This window comes from Chironomus tepperi, unplaced genomic scaffold, assembly GCF_022539635.2.
Source record: "Chironomus tepperi strain 1889 unplaced genomic scaffold, CSIRO-AGI_Ctep_v1 contig_16, whole genome shotgun sequence".
In the NCBI taxonomy this organism is placed as follows: domain Eukaryota; kingdom Metazoa; phylum Arthropoda; class Insecta; order Diptera; family Chironomidae; genus Chironomus; species Chironomus tepperi.
The window spans coordinates 1,051,501-1,076,516 of record NW_027226138.1 but is presented as its reverse complement, the minus strand read 5'-3'; the positions used below and the strand labels follow the sequence as shown (position 1 = coordinate 1,076,516).

The window sequence follows — 25,016 nt, the reverse complement described above, 5'->3', positions numbered from 1 at the left end:
TCTAAAAATAATCCATGTTATTGTAACAAATCCGAGAGAAAATTACTCAATTTTATTTTTTATCACATGACCAAAGGAAAAATAAAATTCTAAGATAATTTGTGTTTGACGGGACAGATTGCTTAAAATTAATTAAAGATGTCTTCTAAGGATCGTATTCCACTTTTCCCATCTCGAGGGTAAGTAAAGATATGAACGTAACGTCTGGAATTGCCAGAATTTCTAAAATGTTTTTATTATTTCCAAAATCGATAATCAAAATTTTAGAGCCCAAACATTAATGAAAGCTCGTCTTGCTGGAGCTCACAAAGGACATGGATTACTTAAGAAGAAGGCTGATGCCTTGCAAATGAGATTCCGTATGATTTTAGGAAAAATCATTGAAGTAAGACAAACTTATTGTCATCATCATATTTCCACAGATCACATAACATTTCGTATTAATTTTTTATAGACAAAGCAAATCATGGGAGATGTCATGAAAGAAGCTGCTTTCTCATTAGCCGAAGCTAAATTTGCTACAGGCGACTTTAATCAAGTTGTTTTGCAAAATGTCACAAAAGCACAAATCAAGATTAGAACTAAGAAGGATAACGTTGCTGGTGTCCAATTGCCAATTTTTGAGTCATATCAAGATGGTTCAGATACCAATGAGTTCGCTGGTTTAGCTCGTGGTGGTCAACAATTGCAAAAATTGAAGAAGAACTATCAAGCTGCTATTAAAGTGCTTGTTGAATTAGCTTCACTTCAAACAGCTTTCGTCACTCTTGACGAAGTCATCAAAATCACCAATAGAAGAGTCAACGCTATTGAACACGGTAATTTTATTGTCATGTGATTAATATTGAATATTTTTTTGACATCTACTTATTGTTTATTTTAGTAATCATTCCAAGAATTGATAGAACTTTATCTTATATCATTTCTGAACTTGACGAGTACGAGAGAGAAGAATTCTATCGTTTAAAGAAAATTCAGGTATGACCTTGACATAAAGTTTATTCCTTCTGGAGATTAAAAGTGTTGATTTATTGTAGGATAAAAAACGTATTGCACGTAAGAAGGCTGAAAAGGTAAAGGAAGACTTGCTGGCCCAAGGAATTGACACAAGAGCTGTCAGCAATTTATTAGAAGAAGGTGATGAAGACATGCTCTTCTAAATTCTAAGCATGAATGAAGCGTATTATAATTGTTGCCGCAAACACAATAACGTTATAACAAAAAAATTGATAAAAATTCCTTTCTCTGTTGATATATATTATGCTTTATAAATTAATTAATGAATGTTGATAAGTATTCGAGTTTAGATGAAAGAAATTATAATGTCTATCCCCATATCCTTATGTTTCATTCTTTTTTTCTTTTGGTCAACATGATTGTAAATTATATATGCATGTGTTTCATTAAGACATATTAACTAAACAAAATGATGATGATGAATAAATTAAACGATAATCTACTATATTAAGCCAAAAAAGGAAGGTATTGTTGAGAGAAAGTGTCAAATCAGTGGCTGTCAAACTGTATTGTCATTTTGGAGATGATTCAAAAATATTCAACGGTCAGTTTTTAAATTTTGAGCTGTGGAGGCAGGTACAGTTACAGCAACAGGAGGGAGAGGAGATGGAATTAAGGCAAAAATTTTAGGATGACTCACACAGGAAAAATCCTAGAAGATTGAAAATATTTTCCAAAAAAAAGTGGTCGTGGGGGGTACTGACCATCAAAACCTGAATACGTCCTTGTAAAAATCCATAGAGCTATAACAAAGGAAATAATTAGATGCATCGTCAAGTCAGCGAGAGTACCTCATCCAAAACAAGTTTGAGAAGCTCATACTAATAAGTGTTTGCTGTGTAAAAAAGTGTAATTTGCAGTAGAGGTCGCTGAAAGTCTCGAGTGAAAAATAATAATTCTCTTCTTATTAAGTCAGTCTGATTTTTGTTTTCATCGTCGTAACAACAAACAATACAGTAGAAACAAGTTTTTTCCTCTGTCTTTATTATTATTTTATGGCAGCTTCTTTAGTTGTTTTAAAATAAAAATCATCCAGTGAAAAAATAAAAAAGAAATTAAAATAAATTATCAAATGAAAATATTATTAATCTAAGGTATAAATAGTTTACTATTAAAAAGAAAATGCTTGTGGAAACCTTGAAAAAAGATATAGTCAGAAAAGTTTTTAATGAAAACAAAAAAAGAGCTAAAAATAAGTGGAACAAAGTGGTTGAAAAATTAAGGTTTTTAAAATAAAGAAAAAAAAATTGCATAATGAAGCAGATGATTATTGCAATTGACATAAATGACGATTTATAGGACACAAAATAGTTACAGACTTGATCAAAGTTCAAGGGGGAATCGCAGAAAATTACGCAGTATTATGATAATGATTTTCACTTCATTTCCATATGTTCAGTACATTAAACTCGTAAAATAGCTCATCATGTGTTTGAGGTCTGTTTATATCCGAGGCGAGCAGGCAGTCAAGCAGGCAAAAACATAACAAAGATCCTATAAGTGGCTCAGAATTTGATCTCAATTGAACTCTCTAAACATTGATTCATATATAAAAGTAGTTAGTAAGTTGCGGAATGAAAGAACAAAGAGTTTTAGTCACTTCAAGGCTATCGCTGTGTGTATACATGTAAAAAATGAGAAATAAGAAGTACCTGATTTGTTAATATAGTTCGTGTGTTTGATTTTGTATTTATTTATAAGAGATGTATTTTCTCTCGTCTTTATTATAGCACTATTATTATTATTACTTGCTATATGACAACACTGAACCAACCAAGTTGTTCTCAAAAGCGATTGTCAGATAGTCGTAAATTACAATTTACTTTATTATTTCACAGTTCTGTAATATACTTTTGCCCATCCGTTTGTTTGTCCATGACATTTTGCTGTATGCTTGAATCAATCTTAGAATGATATTCAATTAATAATAGTTGAAGCTTGATTTCTACAAACCTTGAAGTATTGATAAATCTGGATTTAATTAAATCGTGAGATTAATCATCAGATTAATTTAAAAGACCGTTAAAAAAGCTCAAAATTCAAAAATCTAAATCTTTGTTTACAATTTGAATTTTGCATTGTTTTTGCGAAATTAAGTCTTTCTGGACATTATTGTTTGTCACGTTCTCGATCATTCCTTTAAACACAATTCAAAGTTACTCATTAAACTTGTTATGAGCTTGTTAAATGTCCAGAAAGTACTTAAAATTGCAATTTTCTTGAAATTTATTGCAAATTTAATGTACTAGAATATTTTAGATTTTTATTTCAAATTTGAACAAAACCGTTACATATCCAAAGTTAATAATGAAATTTGAGATTAATTTAAATCTGTTGATTAAACCTTGATATTTCAATTAAAAGTGTATTGAATAAGTGGAAATGAATTTTAATGCACAAATTAGTAAACAATTCAAAATTTGAATCAATAAACTAAAACGTGACTGAACATTAAGGAAGATTCGAGACAAAGCATTCCTATTTATCGCCTTTTGACGGACTGCTTAGCTAGTGATTTTTTAATATAAACACACGATTTTTCATTAGTTAGTTATAATAAAGCATCTATAGATGTCATGATGTCGTCGTTTAAGGCGGAAAATGATTTTCTTTACATTTAAAATTATTATTAAATAAGTAGTAACTGAGTAAGTAAGTAGGAAAGAAAAGTAATGCGCACAAACAATAAGAAACTTGCTCGGTAGTTATCATAATAGTCATAATAATAAAAAAAATCAGCTGAGTAAACTTTGGAAAGAGAAATCACAATTTTTGCGTTGTTTATCTCACACCTACAAAATTCCAAATTCTTTGTTGTGCTATACTTGTTCCTAAATATTATTTTTTGGTTCGATTAGTCATCACATATATCTGTGCAAATATTGGACATTTCATTGTGAAAAACCTTAATTCATATGCGAATAAGCGCGAAATAAAAAGCTGAAAAAGAAGCAAAAAGTTACAAAATCACATAAAAATATTTACAGCAAAAAAACCAGCTCAATAATAATTTCGCATGAAGAGTTGCAGTGAAAAAAATTCATTAAATACTTAATTTTTCGGGTGTTCACAAGAAGTGAGAGAACGCGAAATTATAAAAAAAAAATTACTCAAGTGACTTACAACATACAGTGCTGTATCGTATTTTAATTTGATTTAATATTGCTTGCAGTCAAGAGAACGTACACACCACAATTATTACGGATACAAATGTGATATATTGATACACATCGAAGACATACACGAAACAGAGAATAGAGTAAAGGAATAAACAAAGAAGTTTCATCATGCCCACATTGCTTGAAGCTTTAGAAGAAAAGTATGGTGGAATTGGACAAACGAGTGATATTAGTGATATAGAGCCAGAGGCTGAGCTAATTGTGTCTATATTTGTCCCGAAACGTCCGCCACGGTTGAGGTAATAAGCTAATAAAGTTTGAGGAGCAGCTATGTCCAAAACGGCGCGAAATTCAAATGCTTGTTTACAATCAGAATTCTGTTTGTTTTTTAAAATTTAGCCTTTGTGGACATAATCGCTTGTCATGCTATCAATCTTTTACTACAATACTTCTTAAAGTTTTGTAGTCAAAAAGCTATGACCTTGTAAATGGCCCAAAAAGCACTTAAATTTACAATTTTCTAAAATTTTGTAACGTATGTACTAAAAAATATTTGGATACTTGATTCAAATTTGTACTAAAAAAAATGGAAAACCGTTACGAGTAATTAGTTAATAATTTATCACATTATCGAGGTAATTCGCGAATGCAATAAGGAAGATAAGATAGACGATACGATGAAAATCGTTATCTGTGTCCAAAATAGTATTTCACGATGAGATTAAATAATCTGCAAGTATTTTACGCTTTGTCATGAATATTCAATTAACTTATTGCATTTTTGGATTTCTCTCCTATAATACTGACTACAAAACTATATAATCATGAACAAAATGGTGTTACTAACTAATAAATGTTACTTTATTTTATTACACAATTTTCTTCCAATAATAACAACCAACAAACCTTAACAACAATAAAAAAAACGCAGTGTACCTCAAGTTTTAGTGCTTAATGATTGTGGAATCGACCAAGCCGGCTCGGCTGAAGACTTGAAAAAGAAATGCAATACGGTTAAAGAGCTCGATTTGGCACAAAATAAATTGGAAAATTGGAATGAGGTAATAAACTATTTCATAGCCATTACTTTATATTCTCACTCTAAGATTCACTGTCGTTTGCTCGACACTGACCTATATTTTCACTTTCATGCCGAAAAGTAGGAAAATCAAAAACAACGACGGCTTAAAATAACTAATTAGTGACATTCTTTTCATTTCTATTTCTGTGTTTTCTTCTACTCGTCATGCAACAGGTCTTTAATATTTTATCACACATGCCTCGCATTGAATTTGTCAACTTAAGCTTGAATCGCTTGCAAATGCCAATTACAGCACCGCCAAAAATGCGTATAGAAAATCTTAGATCGCTTGTATTAAACAATACGAAATTGAACTGGTTTAGTGTTGAGGAACTATTGAAGCTTTTGCCATCCTTAGAGGAACTACATTTAAGTTTGAATGAATACACAAATGTATTATTAGATACAGTAAATACTGAAGATCATGGAAATAATAACAACAATAGCACATGTGATCCCGCAACAATGATGTCTACCGATGAATGCTGCGATGATGAAGAAATAAATTGCACTGAAGGTAAGTATAATCTGACATTAATTTTTATTTTTCATCACTTTTTGCCAATTATATTCGCGTGAACAAAAACACTTTGAAATTGCTGCTGCCTGATTTTTAAATTGAATTGATTTGAGTCTGACATGCTTCCTTCTAAAAATACGCTGAGCGGAGTCTGTAGAATGCTGATTTTCTGTTTGACAATGATCGGAAATTTAAATAATTTTTTGAGCTGACTGGAATATGGAAGCATCAAAAATAGCGTCTTACATTTATTTAAAAAATTAACGGTCAATTTATTTTTGAATATTTTAACGAAATTTTCAACGAAAGATTTTTTGAATAAAAATTTAACGGATTTATTCTCGAAGCATCAACATAAAACTTTCTAAAAGCAGCAATCAATTTAATTACAATTTCAACCCTGTAATCGTCAATTCCTAATTGCAAACTTTTAATTACCACAAGTTAAATCTTTAATAAATTAGTTTCTTCGATTCATATTCGCTCATAATTTTTTATTTCTTCACTATTAAACACATTCAAGGCTCATCGTGCTGCAATGGATATTTAAAGACAACAAGTGCCCATGAAGGAGTTCGCAAGTTGCATTTAAATGGAAATCCAATAACAGACTGGTATGAAATTTGTCGATTAGGCAGATTATTCCCGAAATTAGAAGCATTAGTGTTGGCTGAATGTCCATTAAGGTATGATGTAATAGCTGTTTATTTATATAAGCATTTGATCTAATTACTCAAAATTGTTAACATAGGTCAATTTCACCTTCACCGTCTATTGAAGAGAATAATCCATCAGTTGATGAGAGTGCACCGCATGAACATTTTCAGTAAGCATAACAAGCTGTTTATTTTATGTGTAAAACCATAAAAAATTAACTATATAACTTTACATGCTTTATCTAATTTCAGAAATCTTCAGCTATTAAATTTGAGTAGTGCCGATATAAAATCATGGACTGATATTGATCGACTGACTAAGTTTCCCGCTTTAAAAAATTTGCGTGTACAGAATTGGCCTTTATGGAGCAAATGCGATTCAACAGAGCATGAACGACGACAGTTTGTGATTGCGCGACTTCCTAACGTCGAAATCTTAAATGGAGGTGGACGGATTGGTTTTGAGGAACGGGAAGATGCTGAACGAGCATTTATACGCTATTATATGGAAAAACCAGAAAGTGAACGACCTGCAAGATATACTGAACTGATTTCCAAGCATGGAAAGATTGATCCCCTCGTAAAAATTGATTTAAGACCAGAGAAGAAAGTACAAGTCAAGTTTATATTTAAGGATCGTGTAGAGAATCGTTTTGTTGACGTTTATAAGTAAGTTTTGCATGCGGGAATCCACAATCAGGGTGTGAACAGTCAGTCCAAAAAGGATTAATCCAGTTGGATTTAAAATTAATCCAACTGGATTAAAAGTTAATCTCAAGAATGAAGGATGAATCATGGACTTGTTTCACACTCTGTATAATTTCCTTTAGTAGCACAAGCACATTATTAATTGATACACTGCATTTTACCATATTTAGGAATGTAACCGATCTCAAGTTTAGACTTGAAAAACTCTTTGGATTGCCAGCAAGTAAGATGCGATTGTACTATGTTGATCAAACATATAAAGATCAAATGGGACCCGAAGAGATGAAATATCCAAATAAGCAGCTTTATTCATACAATATAGCAACTGGTGATGAAATAATTATAGAACAGAAAGAAGTTAAGAAGTAGAAATAGTGACAGGAATTAATAAGAAGTGATTTTTAAGAAGCAATGAAGAGAAGCACTTAAGTTATTGTTTGTGATTAACTTATTCATTATCCTCCCTACCCCAAATTTTTAATTAAAATTTATATCCGTATTATGTATGTTGTAATGACAATAATCAGGAACAGAACAAAATAGAAAGCAGCTTAGACATTAACCAAGCCACAATTAATACCAGATTTTTTTTCTCCTTTTTTGTTTGCATACTAATCACAATAATGCTGTGTTATGGATTATTACCACTATTAGAATTTTATGGCTTTAATAATTTTTATTGTCTCATCAAGTCGTATAAAATTAGAAGATTAAAATAGGACTAAGGAGTTATTCGTAAATGACGGGCATTTTTGAAGGACATCCTTCATATTTTAAGAGATTAGATATCAAGTCCTTAAATGTTAAACGTCATGTATGAATGATCCCTAAGTCGAACCTAACTACCGTACTACGTAACGTATAATTTTACATCTTAAAATCACACTAAGTCCATTTTGTTTAGTTCTTAATTTAATTTTATTTTATTTTACACGTTTTGTGTTTTTAGAATTGTTTAAGTTTCTCATATCATCTGGATGTATGATATTAAAAAATAATATAGGAACTAGAAGTCCTTTTTTTTAAATAATAAAAATGATGCAGAAACAAAGACTTGTTTTTATTAATCGTCCTCTTTTCAGACAAAACATCGTAAATTCATTGACATTGGAAGGGATGAAGAAGAAGAGATGGAAATATTTAGATCATAGTAATGACAAGTGCACGCATTATGTTATGAACTATAAACTATGCGATAAAAATCTCTAATCTTGTGAATAGAGTATTAAGGTTTAGATACTATGGATGACAGATTTCCTTTTAATAAGGATGATTAGACAGGAGTCAACCTAATTCCACACAAATTACCGTTATTTTTCAAAATTTTTGACACTGTTTTTTTTAATTTTTTGAAAACTGTTAATTTTTAAATAATTTTTGGCCGTTATATCCAAAATGTGTTGATACCAATTTTTCAAAATTGTTAAAACCGTTAAATTTCAAATATTTTTCATTTAATTTTAAATCTCAAAGATGATTTCACCAGCAATTCTTTACAAAACTATGCATTAATTCTCTAATATATTTTTCAAACTTGCATATTTTCACTTATTCTAGATATGAGTCAAAATATTATTCGAGTGTCCGAGTATTAACCAGCATTCCTAAACGTTTGTGTACAATAATATTGTGAGAAATGGACATGCGCGAATAAGCTTTTATCGTAAGCTTTGCCTCTCTTTGTTGTTGAAGATGAAATTTTTAAAATTATTGACATTTTTAGAGGAATTAGCTACTTAAGGGTTATTTAATGCATTTTTGTTGATCGAATAAAGGTACTTGAATGATAATCAGCAGTTGTCATCGATTAGAAATAACGAAATTAGCCGAGAAAATGTCAAGAGCTTTTTGAAGTTGTGAGAAAATACGGAAAATATTATCAGAAGCTTTAGAAAACTCTCAACAATTTTCAGACGTCGCTTTGTCGTTGACTAGAAAGGACGATTTTTATACATTGTGGATACAATTTTTTTTAACTAGAAAAACTGTTTCTAAATTAAAGCTTTAAATTTTTTAGAATTCATAATCGTGCTTATCGTGATCTTGAATAGTTAATATAAGGATTTTCTAGCACTATAACTAAAGCAGGTAAGGCACTTGTATAAATGATTGTAAATTTACATGCAATCTTATCGTATAGTATTAATCTTAAAGGAAATCATGAGAAGTACTTTAAGATACGCACGAATATAAAGTTACGATTTTTTCATTCCTTTCTCTCAATTTTTGTGATGGAGGGTGTGATGGGGGTGGTGGACAGAATGGGAGTTTTTCTGTTAAAGAATTCGCATAGAATGAGAATATGAATTTCGATTTTTATTCTCAAGAACAGTTCAGACGACTTTTATAGTCATTGTGTTTAATTATTCTGTCCTGAGGGCTACTTCCTTTTCTATGTAAATTTTTGTGGGATGTAATACCTCTTGATACTCTTTTAAACTCGTTTTTTAATGAAAATGAGATCAATTATCATTCTGTCTGTCTTTCCATCTTTTTGTCGTTAAAAGTTTCGTTAAATTTTTCAAAATATTTTAACGGTTATTTTTTAAATATTTTATGACGGTTATTTTTCCAAAAAATAAGCAGATAATTGCTTCGGAAATGCGCTTCCGTCTATCAAAATCAATCATATCTTTAGTCTATTCTATCTCTGCTTTGATTCCACAGGATTAAGGATGTTGGATAACTTTGAAATCACATTGATTAAGCCCATTCATTACGATGATGTTATTGAACATCTTAAGGAGAATTTCTTCTATGATGAGCCATTGAATCATGCAGTTGGATTATGTAGAGTAAAAGGAGAATCAAATCCGGAATTAGAGAAGCATAGCTTGGCGACATTAAGTGATGGTGTTAGTATTGCAATACGAAACTCAAAAGGTGAGATTATTGGGGTGTGCTTAAATGGATTTTTACATCCTGGTGATGTCTTAAAAGCTAAGGAAACACTCGAGTCATGTCAAGATGAGAGATTTAAGAAAATATTCAACATACTTTACGACACAAACTTGAAAGTTGATTTGTTTGAGATGTTAGACGTGGATCGTATATTTGAGTACCGAATCTTATCTGTGGATAAAGCATATCGTGGACAGGGTCTAGCCAAGAAATTAATACAGAAAAGTGAGGATTTGGCCAGAAAGTATCATTGTAAAGTGGTCAAAGGAGATGCGACTGCTGTTGGAAGTTTGAAAGTTTGCCTATCACTTGGCTTAAAGCCTGTCCATGAAGTTTTATATTCCGATATTGATTTAGATGTCGAACCACCACATGAAAAATTAGCAATACTCTACAAAGTTTTGGACGATGTGGATTAATTTGGCTATCAATAAATTGTTTTTTTGAGATATACACAATCGTAATGATGCACAAATTTTTGATACAGTAATTTGACTGTATGCGACCCTTTTGTATTTTTTCAATGATTAATTAATAATATTGTCGAAAAACTTTATGGTAGGATATATGTATGGATTTATGTAAATGACCGTTAAATTTTCAAAAAAGAACACTAATACAAATGCATAAAATTTCTCTGTTGGTGTTAGTTTGATGTAAATTTACATAAAAACATACATTTATGCTGCATTTTTAGCATAAAATCTTGGGGGTTTGTAATAGCTATTTAAGAATGTGATGTTTAAGTGGACCAATAATAATAATTTAAAATAGAAGTAATAGTTTACTTAAAGATATATTCTAAATAAATGAAAACCATTTTCATTTACTCACCAAAATAAACTTTTATTTCACATTTTTTGTTACAGGCAATGGATATAAGTATTTATATGCTTATTCATCCTCTCGTATAATGACTCTCTCTTTTGCTGATTTATGCGGAATCGATCCTGGTTTTGAGTTTAATATGCGATTCTTTTCTTTACTTATTTCCTTCTCCTTTGCTGCTTTTATCAAATCTTGCTGTTTGTACACGTATCGTGGTACTTGACGATGCTTAGCTATTCTCTTTATTTGTGGATGTACGCTATATTTCTGTTTAAGTGCTTCATTGTATCGCATTGCATCTTTCTCCCTTGGTTTGAGCTTTTTTTATGGAAATAAAAGGAATGTAAGTCATGATATGCATAAAAAGACTGGTCATTGATCTTACCGGTCCCAATTTTTCTGATGCATTTGCCTTCCAGATTCTGATGTTCATTTCATCAGATCCACTGTAAATGTACTTATTATCGTAACTCCATGAAACTGCTGTGATGTGCTGCTGTCTCTTTGTATGGTAAATTTCCCTCGAATTTGTCTTCTCAATATCGTAAATTCTTATTGTCTTATCGTAACTGCCTGATACAAACTCTTTACCAGTTGGTGCATAATCTACACATGTTACGGCTGCAACATGATTCTCGTGAATTTTTCTCGGAAGGTTAAGGTTTCTTGTGTCAAATGTGTATGAGCTGGACATAAAAAAGTTTAATAGTGAATTTTATGGAACATAAAACAGCAGTTGATATACTCACTTGTAATCCTCATTAGCGACAGTAAACGTGAACGCTTCCATTGGATTCCATGCTAAATAATTAGGTCTCATTGTCATTGTTACTTTTCTAAGAGGCTTTCCTTCACGTCTATCATAAAGGATTATACTTCTTGAAGATGTACAGGCAGCAAGAAGATTATTTTCAACTAAATTAAACTGTATATGATGAATAGAATCTGATCCCCATTGAAGTGACTTTAAAGGCTCATTTCGTGTCTCTTCCCATAATTGACACACTTCACCGCAAGTGGCAAAAATTGGATCTCGTCTATGATGTGTAATAGATGTAAGGACAGACTTTGAAAGAATTGTATTAACTGGTGCATTATCATCTTCATCATCATCCATATCGTATGCATTTGTTGTCCATATTTTGATAGCTTTATCATCGCCAACACTAAGAAATCGATTTCCGTCTGTTGTAAATGCAATTCCTCGTACATATCCATCATGTGCACTTAAACTTTTCATACATTTTTGTGTCGGCAAGTTCCAAACGCAAATATCACCATCAAAAGATCCACTAACTAATGTTGAAAGTTGTGTTGGATGTTTTGTTATACATGATATACCGTCTTTATGTCCTGTCAAGTCACCAATAAATGGTTTCGCAAACATTCTTTCCATTTTTGTTGCATTTAATGCTCGAACATATTCTCTCTGTTCCTCAAATGGATGAATTTCCTTATTATAATTTCTTGGCATTTTATGGAACTCTGTCTTTGTATCTCTGATGTAATCATCAGGATTACGACTTAACATCTTCACTTTCATGTTTATTGATTATTTTAACTGTGTTTCAGTGCTATTTTAATTATTTTTAACTGATCACGTTGCTGTATTTATGTTTTGACAATTCCAGGGTACGAAACTACTCATGACAAGTTTTAGTGCGTTCAGTGAGGTGTTTTTATTATAAAAAGTTTAAGACGGCATGGATTCAGAAGATAAATTATTTTTCGTCGATACGGAAGCAACAGAAGAGGATAACACTAGTGAAAATAAGGAATTAAATGACTTAATTTCACACATAAAAAGCTCGTTATTTACGATAGATCCAAATGATGCTGCAAATGATTTATATTTCGGTAAATATTTATATTAGACCATAAACATCCAGAAAAATAATTTGTAATTTTGTTTACAGACTTACTGCCAAAAAACACAAGCATAAAGGAAACGCTAGAAAAATGCCCTGTTCAGGTAGAATATTTCAAGCCAAAATCAAAAGAAGAAAGCAAACAGTCTAAGAAATTTAAAGATCCTTTAATTAATTCACTGGATGATTATCTTGAAGAACTAAAACCTAAGAATTATAAATTTATCACTGATGGAATTGAAACAAAGAAAGACATATCCACATTGGGTATGTCAGAGAACCAGCTGAAGAAATTGAACAGAGTAAGCGTCTTAAAAATACTAATACTGTTAACAAAGCTTATAATGATGAAAATAAGGAATCTGATGTCATTCATTTGATCGCATCGAATTTTCAGACTCGATCAGAATCAGTGCTACTCATTGAAATCTTACTTTACTAAAATTTAATTAGATATTCTAGTCAAAGTGTAAGGCCGATGAGACAATAACTCAGCATGACTAAATAATTTTTGTGTTTAATAAAACCTTTAAATACAAATGAAGTCATGCTGTACATATTTTTTTGACTAAAGCATATTTATGCTTATGTTGAAATCTTAACGGCATTAAACTGATTCTGAAGAAAATTTGATAAATTATCGATTAAATGCTTGTAGATGACCTATCTTTAGTAATCTGATTTATTTAATGCTTTAATTTAATTTATCCAACAAATCTGAGCATAAAACTAAAATTTATTTTGTACTTAATATTGCAGAAGGAACGTGAAAAAACTAAAGGAGCCAAATGGTTTAACATGAAGGCACCAGAAATGACAGAGGAGCTAAAGAACGATCTTAGTATTCTACAAATGAGATCAGCACTTGATCCAAAACATTTCTACAAGAGAAGTGAGATGAAGACACTTCCTAAATACTTTGAAGTAAGTTGATTTAAAAGCCATCCTTAATTCCTATAAATAATAACAATTGATGTATTTTACAGATCGGACAAGTTGTTGAATCACCTGTTGAATATCACAATTCTAAGGACATAAGAAAGCGAAAGCGAACGTTAGTCGATGAATTAATGGCAGATGCTGAGTTCCAGAAGTTTAATAAAAAGAAGTATCAAGAATATGCTGCAGAAAAACAGAAAAAGTCCTATTTTAAGAAGCCCAAAAAGGCAAAGCCTACAAATAAATAATAAATGTTTTAAATTTATGATCTTTTTGTAATAAAATTTTAATGAAATCAAAATAAGACTTATAAGACTTCTTTCACATATATTTCTATTATTTCAGAGAGCTGCAAAATATGTTATTTAACAAAACAAAAGCCTACTAAAAATTAACGGTTTTTAAAAATTCAAATGATTCATAACAAAATAAGGTCGGAAAAAATAAGAATTTTTTACTTGTGAAGTTTGTAAAAAATTTAATAAATTAAAAATGTCGCAGTATACGGAAGAAGAAATTGATAGAATTATTGACAATTGTGAGAGAATTGCACACGATGACGTAGAATCAATAGATGAGCCAGAAAGGTTGCCTAAAATTGTAGAAATTAAACATATCATAAATCCGAAAGTTGAATTGCAAAAAACAAAAACAGTAAACGAGGAAAATGTCGATTCTGAGGAGTACTTTGAGAGTTTCTTCCAAAAAATCAAGCACAAAAAGACTAACAAGCAGGTAAAATCAATCAGTTACTACATATGCAGCATATTAAAGAAAATATTATTTCAGGCTCCAGAAATTAACGACTTTTCCGGTATATTGACAATTAATGAGGAACAAAACGGCAAACCAAGTCCTGATGATGCTCTTTTAGTTAATAACATATTAAGGAAACGACTTGATCAGTTCCGCAAGAATATTGAAGCTTCACTTAGCAAAATTAATTGTCGTCTGGATTTCTTAGAAAAGTTTTTAGAGGATGCAAAATCCAATGATGTTAAGGACGCAATGACATTCAAAACGACTTATATTAGATGTGGAAGGCCGTATTTTAAGGACGCATTGTATTATCCAGCACCAGAAAATGAAGACTTTAAATATCGAAAGAATGTTTTACAGGAATTCTTTCCATTTGACTTACCGTCCGGAACTATTAAGTGGAGAACAAAAGAGAAAATCTCATTAGTCAATGGAATTAAGACCCAAATGATTAATCATATAAAATTATCTCAGTCAAAGAAGATTTGTCAAGAAACCAAAAAGACTAGAGGAAAGATGCAGAAGCTGCGTTTTATATCCAATAATCAAGATCTGAATGACATGACCATTTCTAATATCTATGAAACCATTCAAAGTGACCATCCAGACTTCCAAATAAATTGGAACTTAATTTCATTCAATGATCTACAAAGCACACATACAGTAACAGAGTGTATGGGCATGTGGTACAGTTATTTGAAACCTGATATCAATCGAGATCCTTTTGGTGACGAAGAAATTGCACTCATGTCACACTATGCAACAGAATATAATTATCAGAATTGGGATCAAATTGCTCAATGTCTTGATCGCAGAACCGCATTACAAACATTCAGTTACTTCTCATCAGAATGTTCTCGTCTATGTCCTGCAAATGTTCGTTGGACTCCAGAAGAAGATGAATTGTTGCTGGAAACAGTAAAGAAATTTGAAAGAGCTAATATGATTGCATGGAATAAAGTCGGATCCTCAATTCCTAATCGAAACAAGACACAATGCTACAATCGGTACTTGATTTTAAATCAAAATGTTAATAAAAAGAAGGGAGTCTTTAGTGCTCAAGAGAATAGAATTCTCCTTAATTATGTGGCTAAATATGGTGATGATTTGAGTAAGATTCCTGAAGATTTAATTCCAAATCGTTCAATAATACAGATCAAGAATCACTATAACGTAGCACTTAAACATAAAGGGAAAGTCAATCCATGGAAACTTGAAGAGGATAAGAAATTAATGGAATTTGTTAAGGAAAAAGGAACGAATGATTGGAAAGGAATATCGGATATTCTACAAACTCACAATAGACTTTCATGCCGTACGAGATATCTGACAATATCTAAATTTCTTGCAAAAAATCCTAAACTAAGCATTGAGGATGTTCCATCACGTTTGAAAAAAGTTACAGCTGTCCACAAAGCAGTTAATAGTGAAGATGAAGATGAACTGGAAGTGAAAAAGCCAGAAAAGAATAGAAAAGTTGTAACACGCTTTAAATCCTTTGGAGTATTAACATTCGAGGAATTCAAGATGAAGAATTTACAGCTTTATAATTTGATGAAGACTGCATACAATTACAAATTAGTTCCACAAGAATTAAATCCTGACTGCGACAACTTTCTCTTATTGAAATCATTGCTTGGAATTGGACATTATGGACTACAGAAGAAATTTGCTCAATCATTTACTGACCGACAATACAATACAATCAATCAAATTTTGGCATCAACATTGAGTAAGGAACTGCAAAAAGAAATAATTAGTGTCAAAAAGGACTCAGACTTTTTGGTTCCATTGAATTATCACACAGCAGTCGGACTGAGATCAGTAGCAATTAAAGTCCACGAAGACACAATTGATGAACAAGAGATTCCTATTTCAAAACCAAATGAAAAGTACGATGAAGCACTAAAGAATTTCCAGCAATTATTCATGTCACTTTTTTACTGGCCAGCAATGCTATCGAAGATGGATTTTAATGAATTACAACAATACAGAAGTCTTGAAAATGTATCAATTGATCATGTGGTAGAAGTGTCAGGAAAAAGAACTAATGACATAAAAGTCTACAGCAATCCATCAAAAAAGATGAAAATGTTGAAACAAGAATAACGGTCAAAATAATATTTGAATTTTTAAAGATTAAACTGAACTCGAAAGAACTTTTTTACTGAACGAGTCTTTTCATCGCAGAGTTTGAAGGAACAAGATCAAACGATTAAAAGAATTTAATAAAAAAGCATTAAAAACGTTAAATTAAGTTATGTTTAACTAAGAAACAACAAATATAGATGTTAATAACTATAATTAAGATGAAGTAGATGGTAAGTTTAATGAATTTATTGGAAAAAACTTGAATTTAAAAATCTTGGCATGTGGCTTCATTTTTCGGCTTTTGAAAAATCCACGCTAATAATGCCTCAAAATGGTTAAAAATAGTTTTTTGCACTATAGGTATCTACTGATTCTAGATTTAACTAGTTTTCGTTCGTATGACTGGTGCAAGATTATTAATTAAATTTCACAAATGATCTGAACCTCAAAAATTGCTTCGGATCTATTGATTTATTCAGAAATTTATACATTTTCTCGTTTTTAACCATATTAATACCTTGTAAATCTGTACAGCTAGCTTAATTTAGTTAAATTTATTAATTCTAGAGAAAAAATTGAACAAAAGCTGAATTAAAATGTATTTGTACAATTTGACACTTCAACGTGCTACAGGCATTACAACAGCAATCCATGGAAACTTCTCGGGATCAAAGATACAGGAGATTCTAATTTCACATGGCAAAAGTTTGGAATTGCTTAGACCAGATCCGAATACAGGAAAAGTTCATACTTTGCTGCAAACAGAAATTTTCGGCGTTATTCGTTCTATGGTGGCTTTTCGTCTAACTGGATCTACGAAAGGTTAGTTAACTTATCATTTTATTTGGAATGTTGTGACGCTAAGCATTTTTAAACATGTTGGGTAGATTAGTACTGTATAAATTAAGAAATATTAAGTCATTTAACGGCTTAAAAAGCCTTATTTTTTGAAAATTAACGGTTAAAACAATTAATTAAATTTTTCATCGGTTTAAAAATCCACGTGGTTTGCCCCTTGAAAATTTAAATTTATTTTGGAGGCTAATTTTCAAAAAATAAATTACCGTTATTTTTTGACAATTTTTTGTGTGTCGAAATAAATTAAAAATCATTAATTACAGTCTTACCCAAATTATTGGTTAGCGTCACGAATAATTAATTTATGAATTTAAATTAGCACAACTCTTTTACCTGATATTCGAAACCCTCAATATCTCGTAAACTCTAGTGCGATATTATGATTTATTTAGCTTTGCGTCGCTTTTGAAATATCACGTTTTTAGATCTGTATTTCATATTGAACACCTCAGCTACATTATTTATTTCTTACTTATACTGTTACTTACTATTTAAAATGTCTAACATCAGATTATAATGTAAATTGCAGATTATGCTATTGTTGGATCTGATTCTGGAAGAATTCTAATTGTTGAATATAACCCAACAAAAAACCAGCTTGTGAAGGTACAATTGGAAACATTTGGAAAGTCAGGATGTCGACGAATCGTACCTGGACAATATTTAGCAGTAGATCCAAAAGGTCGTGCTGTTATGATTGGAGCGATAGAGAAACAAAAACTTGTTTTCATTCTGAACAGAGATTCTGAAAATCATTTGACCATTTCATCGCCATTGGAAGCACATAAATCGAATACACTCTGTTATCACATGGTCGGAATTGATAACAATTTTGATAATCCAATGTTTGCGTGTTTGGAAATAGATTATTCTGATATTGATACTGATCCGACGGGTGAAGCAGCAGCAAGAGCAAAACAAATTATCACATTCTATGAATTGGATCTTGGATTAAATCATGTTGTTCGAAAATATCATGAGGAACTTGATGAACATGCCAATTTCTTAATTAGTGTTCCTGGTGGAAGTGACGGTCCATCAGGTGTTCTTATATGCTCAGAAAATTATGTGACTTATAAAAATACAGGAGCTCAAGCCGATATTCGATGTCCAATTCCCCGAAGACGTAATGATTTAGATGATCCAGAACGAGGAATGATCTTCATATGTTCAGCAACTCATCGAACAAAATCAATGTTTTTCTTCTTGCTACAGACTGAACAAGGCGATATCTTTAAAGTAACATTAGATATGAATGAAGAAGCTGTATCTGCGATCAAATTAAAATATTTTGATACAGTTCCACCAGCAATTTCTATGTCAGTTTTAAAGTCTGGTTTTCTATTTGTTGCCTGTGAATTTGGTAATCATTATTTATATCAAATTGCTCATCTTGGTGATGATGAAGAAGAACCAGAATTTAGCAGTGCTATGCCGTTAGAAGAAGGTGACACATTCTTTTTTGCACCACGTCCACTCAAAAATCTCGTTATGGTCGATGAAATTCCATCATATGCACCAATTCTTGGAAGTACAGTTGCTGATTTAGCAAATGAAGATACACCACAATTATATTTGTCATGTGGACGAGGACCTCGATCATCATTACGTGTACTTCGTCATGGACTGGAAGTATCAGAGATGGCTGTATCAGAATTGCCCGGTATTCCACTATCAGTATGGTCTATAAAGAAGAGAATAGACGGTTAGTACAGAATTAAAATTTGCCATTTAAGTAGATTTATTTAAGATTCAATTTGAGTGAGAACTTGAATAATTAAGAGAAACTGGTGCTTTTGGATGATTTACTTTTATTAAATCAGAAACAGATACTTTTTTTTACGAATGAATTTGAATCACCAACACCAGTTTTCTTATCTTTCAGGTGACATGACTATAAAATGATTCTTTCTGGAAATAGAGTTTGTTGAGTTTCTCGGAAGGTAGGTTACAATCATCATCTTGAGAATTCATGCAACATTTGACTTGCTGCGCCAGTTCTTTCAATTTATTTACATTTTCTCTTAAAGAAAAAATTTTAGTTCCTTAATTGAGGACATTGTTATTTTATTAAATATTTTTCGATTATTTATCATTACAGATGAATTTGATGCATACATTATTGTATCTTTCGTCAATGCCACACTTGTATTGTCTATTGGCGACACTGTCGAGGAAGTTACAGATAGTGGTTTTCTCGGAACGACACCAACAATTTGTTGTGCTGCTTTGGGAGATGATGCTTTAGTCCAAATTTATCCAGACGGTATAAGACATATTCGAGCAGACAGAAGAGTCAACGAATGGAAGGCACCAAATAAGAAAACTATCATTCGGTGCGCCGTCAATCAACGTCAAGTTGTCATTGCTTTGTCTGGCGGAGATCTTGTCTATTTTGAAATGGATCCTGTAAGTTCCAAAAATGTTTTTTGAAATTTGAGATCAATTGAAATGTGATTTAAAGTAGTTATAATTCAAATTTTAAAAAGTCGTTAAATATCCAACGATTTTAATCAACATTCACTGATCTCAAATAAAATTAAATTTTCATAATGATGAACACCATTTAAGGCGGAATCATACTTTGAAGAGATAAAAAGGTGTCCTGCAGTTCTGATCATTTAATATCAATAATAATAATATGTCCATATAAGTAAACAATTTACTAACAAGAATCAATTTATATTCACAGACTGGACAATTGAACGAGTTTACTGAGCGTAGAAAGATGATGGCTGATATACTGTGTATGTCTTTGGCATCAATTAAACCTGGTGAATTACAATCTGCTTTCTTGGCTGTTGGCTTAGCTGACAATACAGTTCGAATTATTTCACTGCAACGCCAAGACTGTCTTCAACCACGAAGTATGCAAGCTTTACCAACAGCTCCCGAGTCTTTATGCTTAGTTGAAATGGGTATTGGAGAGGCTGAAGAAGGAGAAGACTTATTAATGCGCAAAGGAGCAATAGAGAAAGGCTCTTTGTATCTGAATATTGGATTGCATAATGGAGTATTATTAAGAACTGTTTTGGATCCAACATCTGGTGATTTAACGGACACAAGAACTCGATATTTAGGTTCACGACCCGTTAAATTATTTAGAATTAAAGTTCAAGGAAGTGAAGCTGTACTGGCAATGTCATCAAGAACATGGCTGAGTTATTATTATCAAAATCGATTCCATTTAACGCCGCTAAGTTATGAGACATTAGAATATGCATCTGGATTTTCGTCTGAACAATGTTCTGAAGGTATTGTCGCTATTTCCACAAATACATTGAGAATTTTGGCATTAGAAAAATTGGGTGCAGTTTTCAATCAAATTTCATTTCCTCTTGAATATACGCCCAAACGATTCGTTGTTCATAATGAGTCGTCGAGATTAATTATCAGTGAGACTGATCATAATGCATACACAGAAGCAACAAAGAATCTGAGAAAACGTCAAATGGCTGAAGAAATGATTGAAGCAGCAGGCGAGAATGAACAAGAATTGGCACAAGAACTTGCTGATGCATTTATCAATGAAGTGCTGCCTGAAGATACATTTTCGTCACCAAAAGCTGGCTATGGTATGTGGGCATCACAAATTAGAATTATGGATCCAGTTAAAGGTCAAACGCTATTTAAAGTTCCACTTGAACAGAACGAAGCAATTATGTCAATGTGCTTAGTCAAATTTGTTACGGACGGAAAGAATTATTTAGCTTGTGGTGTCGTGAAAGACATGCAACTTAATCCAAGACAAATTGGATGTGGATATATTGATCTTTATCGTGTCGATAATAATTGTGCAACATTAAATCTCATTCATAGAACGGAAGTTGAAGATATTCCATCTGCAATGTGTCCATTTCAAGGAAGACTTTTAGTTGGTGTCGGTAAAGTTTTGAGAATTTATGATTTAGGCAAGAAGAAGTTGCTGAGAAAGTGTGAGAATAAGCATATCCCGAATCAAATTGTCAATTTACAGACAAAAGGTCAACGTATTTTCTGTTCAGATGTTCAAGAAAGTGTTTATTGTATCAGATATAAGCGCAATGAGAATCAAATGATAATTTTTGCTGACGATACATTCCCACGATGGATAACATGTACAGCAATGCTTGATTATGATACAATCGCAACGGGTGATAAGTTTGGAAATCTTGCAATTTTGAGATTACCACATTCAATTAATGATGACGTTGATGAAGATCCAACAGCTACAAAATCACTTTGGGATCGTGGATTATTAAATGGAGCATCTCAAAAAGCTGAAAATATAATCACATTCCATATTGGTGAGATTCCCATGTCATTACAACGATCTATGTTGATTCCTGGTGGTCCTGAATTGTTAATTTATACAACATTAAGTGGAACAATTGGAGCTTTAGTGCCGTTTACTAGTCGAGAAGATTTTGATTTCTTCCAACATTTAGAGATGCACATGAGAAATGAAAATCCACCACTTTGTGGTCGTGATCATTTAAGCTATCGATGCTACTATTATCCTGTGAAAAATGTAATTGATGGAGATTTATGTGAACAATTTACATCGCTAGATCCAGTCAAGCAGAAAAGTATTGCCTCAGATTTAAGTCGCTCAACAACGGAAGTTGCTAAGAAGTTGGAAGACATAAGAACACGTTATGCGTTTTAAATTATCATCATCACAATCTAGGTTTAATAAGGTATGTCTTATGCTGCTTATTTATGCTATATTTATTATGATTTTTGTTAATGTGATGATAAGGTAAACAACCTAAGACCTTTGGACACCTATAAGAATTAACATTGGTTATACTTTGTTCCTGAAGTTTTAAAGTTGTTCCTTAATACTACATTATTTTGAATATTCAGAACTAACTGGAGATTCCTTTATCTTTACAGATGTACAAAGACTTGTTTGGTATTTTCGTTCTTAACTTAAAATGTAAGTATATGAGACAGTTTATAGTTATGCTGTATATAATTCACTATGATGTTAATTTGTAATCCGTGTTTCATATGAATTTTTTATTGATTATTCTCTTTTACAAACTGATAACTTTCCACAAACTTCATAGTTTAAAAATGTTCAATTTTACGGCTTTACTGATTCTATTCCTTTATTTTCTTCCATTTACAGTTGAGAAGCAGATTTTTGCGAAACATCAATTTATATGAAAATTATGGACCTGTAAAAAAAATTAATTAAGCATTTAAATAAACAATAAAAAACTAATAAAAGAATTTAGCATAGTTTTGTTATTTTTAGATGCGCCAAATGTTGTTTTTCAGAGATTTGATATACGATTGTGTGAATTCTCACAATTTGTCAGGAGATGTTTGACGAGTGATGTCTCACATTGATTCAATGGATATCATGAATAATGAATGTCATTAAAATAACGGCCAAAAAATATTTAAAAATTAACGGTCAAAAATTATTTGAAAATTTTTCAGACCAATTTCAAATCTGCTTGAGTCGTTAAAATACAATAGAATTGATAGCTTTTGGTAAAAAGTTTTAAAATCGCATTTGTAAGGCACGTCATTTGTGAATGGATAACAGTATGAAGGCAACTACAGACAATCTTTTTGCAAGTCAATGGATACAATTTATAAAGTTATAAAACGAGAACATTTTGCATAAATAAAACATCAATTGACTGACATAAGACGATAAATGAAAGGGCCTTAAATTTGTTGTCTACATCAATTTTATTACAATATACACGAGGTGTGTCGTCTTCCCGTTTTTTCCTTGTGATATATTTGAAAATTAATGTATTCACGAAAATAAGAATAAAAGAGTTATGTGAGTAAGCATTAACTTTCCGTGCGTCAACAACAATATTCTTCGAAGACAGTTTTGGAATAGGCAATGTATGTGGATATTCAAATGAGGAACTGAAATGAATTAATTTGTATTCAGCTGCACATTGTCAATACAACAAAATTGATATTTGCAAGCGACGTAGAAAAGTTTTTTGAAATTTACATGCATAAATGCAATTTCCTCATATTTACTGCTAGCTATGACTTTCTACTAGATTATGAGTCTAAACACCTGATGAAATTAGACATTCAATCCATCACAATTCTTTAAATTCATCGTTCATAAAAAGAAGCTGAATTGGATCATTAAAAAATGTATACAATCACACACTTAGTGTCAAATGAACGTCGACTTTTTTATATTTTTTAAATTTAAAGTATTTTTATGGAAGAGAAAAGACAGTGATGTCTATATTCTGGCTGAGGATCTGCTGATTTATTGGTTGTTCATACAAATAACCGTTAGAAATGTTTCGTTAAATTTTTGAATTTTTTCGTTAAGGTTTCAAATATTTTTTGACCGTTAATTTTTAAATATTTTTTGACAGTTATTTTTCAAATAATTTTTGGCGGTTATTTTGAAATTCATTAAGTTCAAATTCTCATTCAACATGAATTGCTTTCTGTGGCTGTAGTTTTGATAATAATTTCTCAGATATCATTCTATTCTACACGTGGGAAATGCGCTTTCGTCACTGCCTACGTCAGCCACTAGATTATGTCTAAAATGCTCATATTTCAATTCTAATCAAATGGCAGAGAAAGGGGGAGATAAAATCGACTCATTAGTGACAATACCATGCTGTGTTGCTATGCACGTGCTGGTTATTATTTCACATTCATATATTTTATTTATTCTAAGATTACAAAGAGATTTCTCATTTCGATGTCTCTTTTTTTCCATGATACGAGTCAATAATTTTTTACGGATGCATAAAATGCGAGGGTGACTTTCCATCTACTTCCTCCTATTCATTTCTCTATGGTGAATTAAGCATTGCTACATACGAAATCAAGCATATTTATTCGGATGTTCATGCTCGTCTTATCATTGTAATTTCAAGGATTATTTTCTTTGTTCCTTTATGTACAGCACCCAAACATAGCAAAACAAGAAAAATCAATAAATGGAGATTCCATTTTTAAATGTTACGTTTATGGTATCCACTTGCAGTGACTGTATATTCAGCGCATAATCAACGCGCATGTCTATATGCTACACCATTTTCCGTTTTATGCTTGAGGGAGCAGTGTGGGGTTGTAGCGAATAAATTTCCTCACATCTGTGACTTTTCCGACACGTATCCTTGACGACGGAGCTCAGATGGATCATCGATTTTTCATTTGCGAGCACATTAAAGCGGATGTCTCGTTTGGAAGGGAATAGAAAAATTTTTCATTTACGTTTCAAATATTGAATGACTTTTTTCTAGACCAACTGAACTAGTTGGCTGATATTAATGCAAATATCATACTCGACATTATGATTCCAATTCGTTCATGCCAATGGCTTAATCTATTTTTGCACCTTTGAGAAATATGTCAGACATAAAAGTCGTGTCATTGTAATTGACGATTTTTTTTAGGGAATATCATTAATGAATGTTAAGAGTAGCGAGTGTGAATCAAGCAAGATGCTCATCATTCATCATTTCGTTACTTTCAGTGTGGAATGTTAATAATAGAATGAAATGTCTTTTCGAATAAGTTACAAGTTTAGATTTCAAAGTGTGTCTTTCATTTTAATCGTTTTTAAGCGATGTAGTGTTGGATCAAAAAAGATTAATGAAGTTGTAGTATAAGGTCGGTTGGAAAATGTCACAAGAAATTAAATGACACATTTTATTTGTTAATAAATGGATG

The 25,016-nt window shown here is 31.6% G+C and overlaps 7 protein-coding genes across 7 annotated transcripts; 6 read left to right on the top strand and 1 right to left on the bottom strand.

Moving 5' to 3' along the window:
- The first annotated feature begins 22 nt into the window (after positions 1 to 22).
- LOC139092101 (V-type proton ATPase subunit D 1) lies at positions 23 to 1,337 on the top strand. The gene is made up of 5 exons (XM_070642391.1): positions 23 to 179; positions 268 to 385; positions 455 to 818; positions 884 to 978; positions 1,038 to 1,337. The coding sequence occupies exons 1-5, from the start codon at positions 139 to 141 to the stop codon at positions 1,158 to 1,160; spliced, it is 741 nt and encodes a 246-aa protein (XP_070498492.1). The 5' UTR covers positions 23 to 138; the 3' UTR covers positions 1,161 to 1,337.
- A 593-nt stretch (positions 1,338 to 1,930) lies between these two features.
- mlt (tubulin folding cofactor E like protein mlt) lies at positions 1,931 to 8,152 on the top strand. The gene is made up of 8 exons (XM_070642379.1): positions 1,931 to 2,111; positions 4,190 to 4,435; positions 5,068 to 5,197; positions 5,392 to 5,734; positions 6,261 to 6,423; positions 6,489 to 6,563; positions 6,646 to 7,062; positions 7,272 to 8,152. Exons 2-8 carry the CDS (start codon positions 4,305 to 4,307, stop codon positions 7,468 to 7,470), a joined length of 1,458 nt encoding a protein of 485 aa, XP_070498480.1. The 5' UTR covers positions 1,931 to 2,111; positions 4,190 to 4,304; the 3' UTR covers positions 7,471 to 8,152.
- A 790-nt stretch (positions 8,153 to 8,942) lies between these two features.
- LOC139093006 (arylalkylamine N-acetyltransferase 1-like) lies at positions 8,943 to 10,748 on the top strand. Its single transcript, XM_070643593.1, has 2 exons — positions 8,943 to 9,189; positions 9,769 to 10,748. The coding sequence occupies exon 2, from the start codon at positions 9,777 to 9,779 to the stop codon at positions 10,419 to 10,421; it is 645 nt and encodes a 214-aa protein (XP_070499694.1). The 5' UTR covers positions 8,943 to 9,189; positions 9,769 to 9,776; the 3' UTR covers positions 10,422 to 10,748.
- A 51-nt stretch (positions 10,749 to 10,799) lies between these two features.
- On the bottom strand, positions 10,800 to 12,460 carry LOC139092272 (DDB1- and CUL4-associated factor 13). Its single transcript, XM_070642615.1, has 3 exons — positions 11,580 to 12,460; positions 11,216 to 11,516; positions 10,800 to 11,148 (listed from the first exon to the last, which is right to left on the bottom strand). Exons 1-3 carry the CDS (start codon positions 12,371 to 12,373, stop codon positions 10,897 to 10,899), a joined length of 1,347 nt encoding a protein of 448 aa, XP_070498716.1. The 5' UTR covers positions 12,374 to 12,460; the 3' UTR covers positions 10,800 to 10,896.
- A 15-nt stretch (positions 12,461 to 12,475) lies between these two features.
- LOC139092282 (deoxynucleotidyltransferase terminal-interacting protein 2) lies at positions 12,476 to 13,941 on the top strand. Its single transcript, XM_070642626.1, has 4 exons — positions 12,476 to 12,687; positions 12,747 to 13,000; positions 13,458 to 13,622; positions 13,685 to 13,941. Exons 1-4 carry the CDS (start codon positions 12,534 to 12,536, stop codon positions 13,883 to 13,885), a joined length of 774 nt encoding a protein of 257 aa, XP_070498727.1. The 5' UTR covers positions 12,476 to 12,533; the 3' UTR covers positions 13,886 to 13,941.
- Positions 13,942 to 14,084: 143 nt separating this feature from the next.
- Positions 14,085 to 16,505, top strand: Pbp95 (proximal sequence element A Pbp95). Its single transcript, XM_070642058.1, has 2 exons — positions 14,085 to 14,372; positions 14,427 to 16,505. The coding sequence occupies exons 1-2, from the start codon at positions 14,130 to 14,132 to the stop codon at positions 16,503 to 16,505; spliced, it is 2,322 nt and encodes a 773-aa protein (XP_070498159.1). The 5' UTR covers positions 14,085 to 14,129.
- Positions 15,984 to 22,565, top strand: Sf3b3 (splicing factor 3b subunit 3). Its single transcript, XM_070642534.1, has 7 exons — positions 15,984 to 16,717; positions 17,055 to 17,309; positions 17,875 to 19,050; positions 19,447 to 19,754; positions 20,038 to 22,024; positions 22,224 to 22,266; positions 22,462 to 22,565. Exons 2-5 carry the CDS (start codon positions 17,084 to 17,086, stop codon positions 21,991 to 21,993), a joined length of 3,666 nt encoding a protein of 1,221 aa, XP_070498635.1. The 5' UTR covers positions 15,984 to 16,717; positions 17,055 to 17,083; the 3' UTR covers positions 21,994 to 22,024; positions 22,224 to 22,266; positions 22,462 to 22,565.
- The last annotated feature ends 2,451 nt before the right edge of the window (positions 22,566 to 25,016 follow it).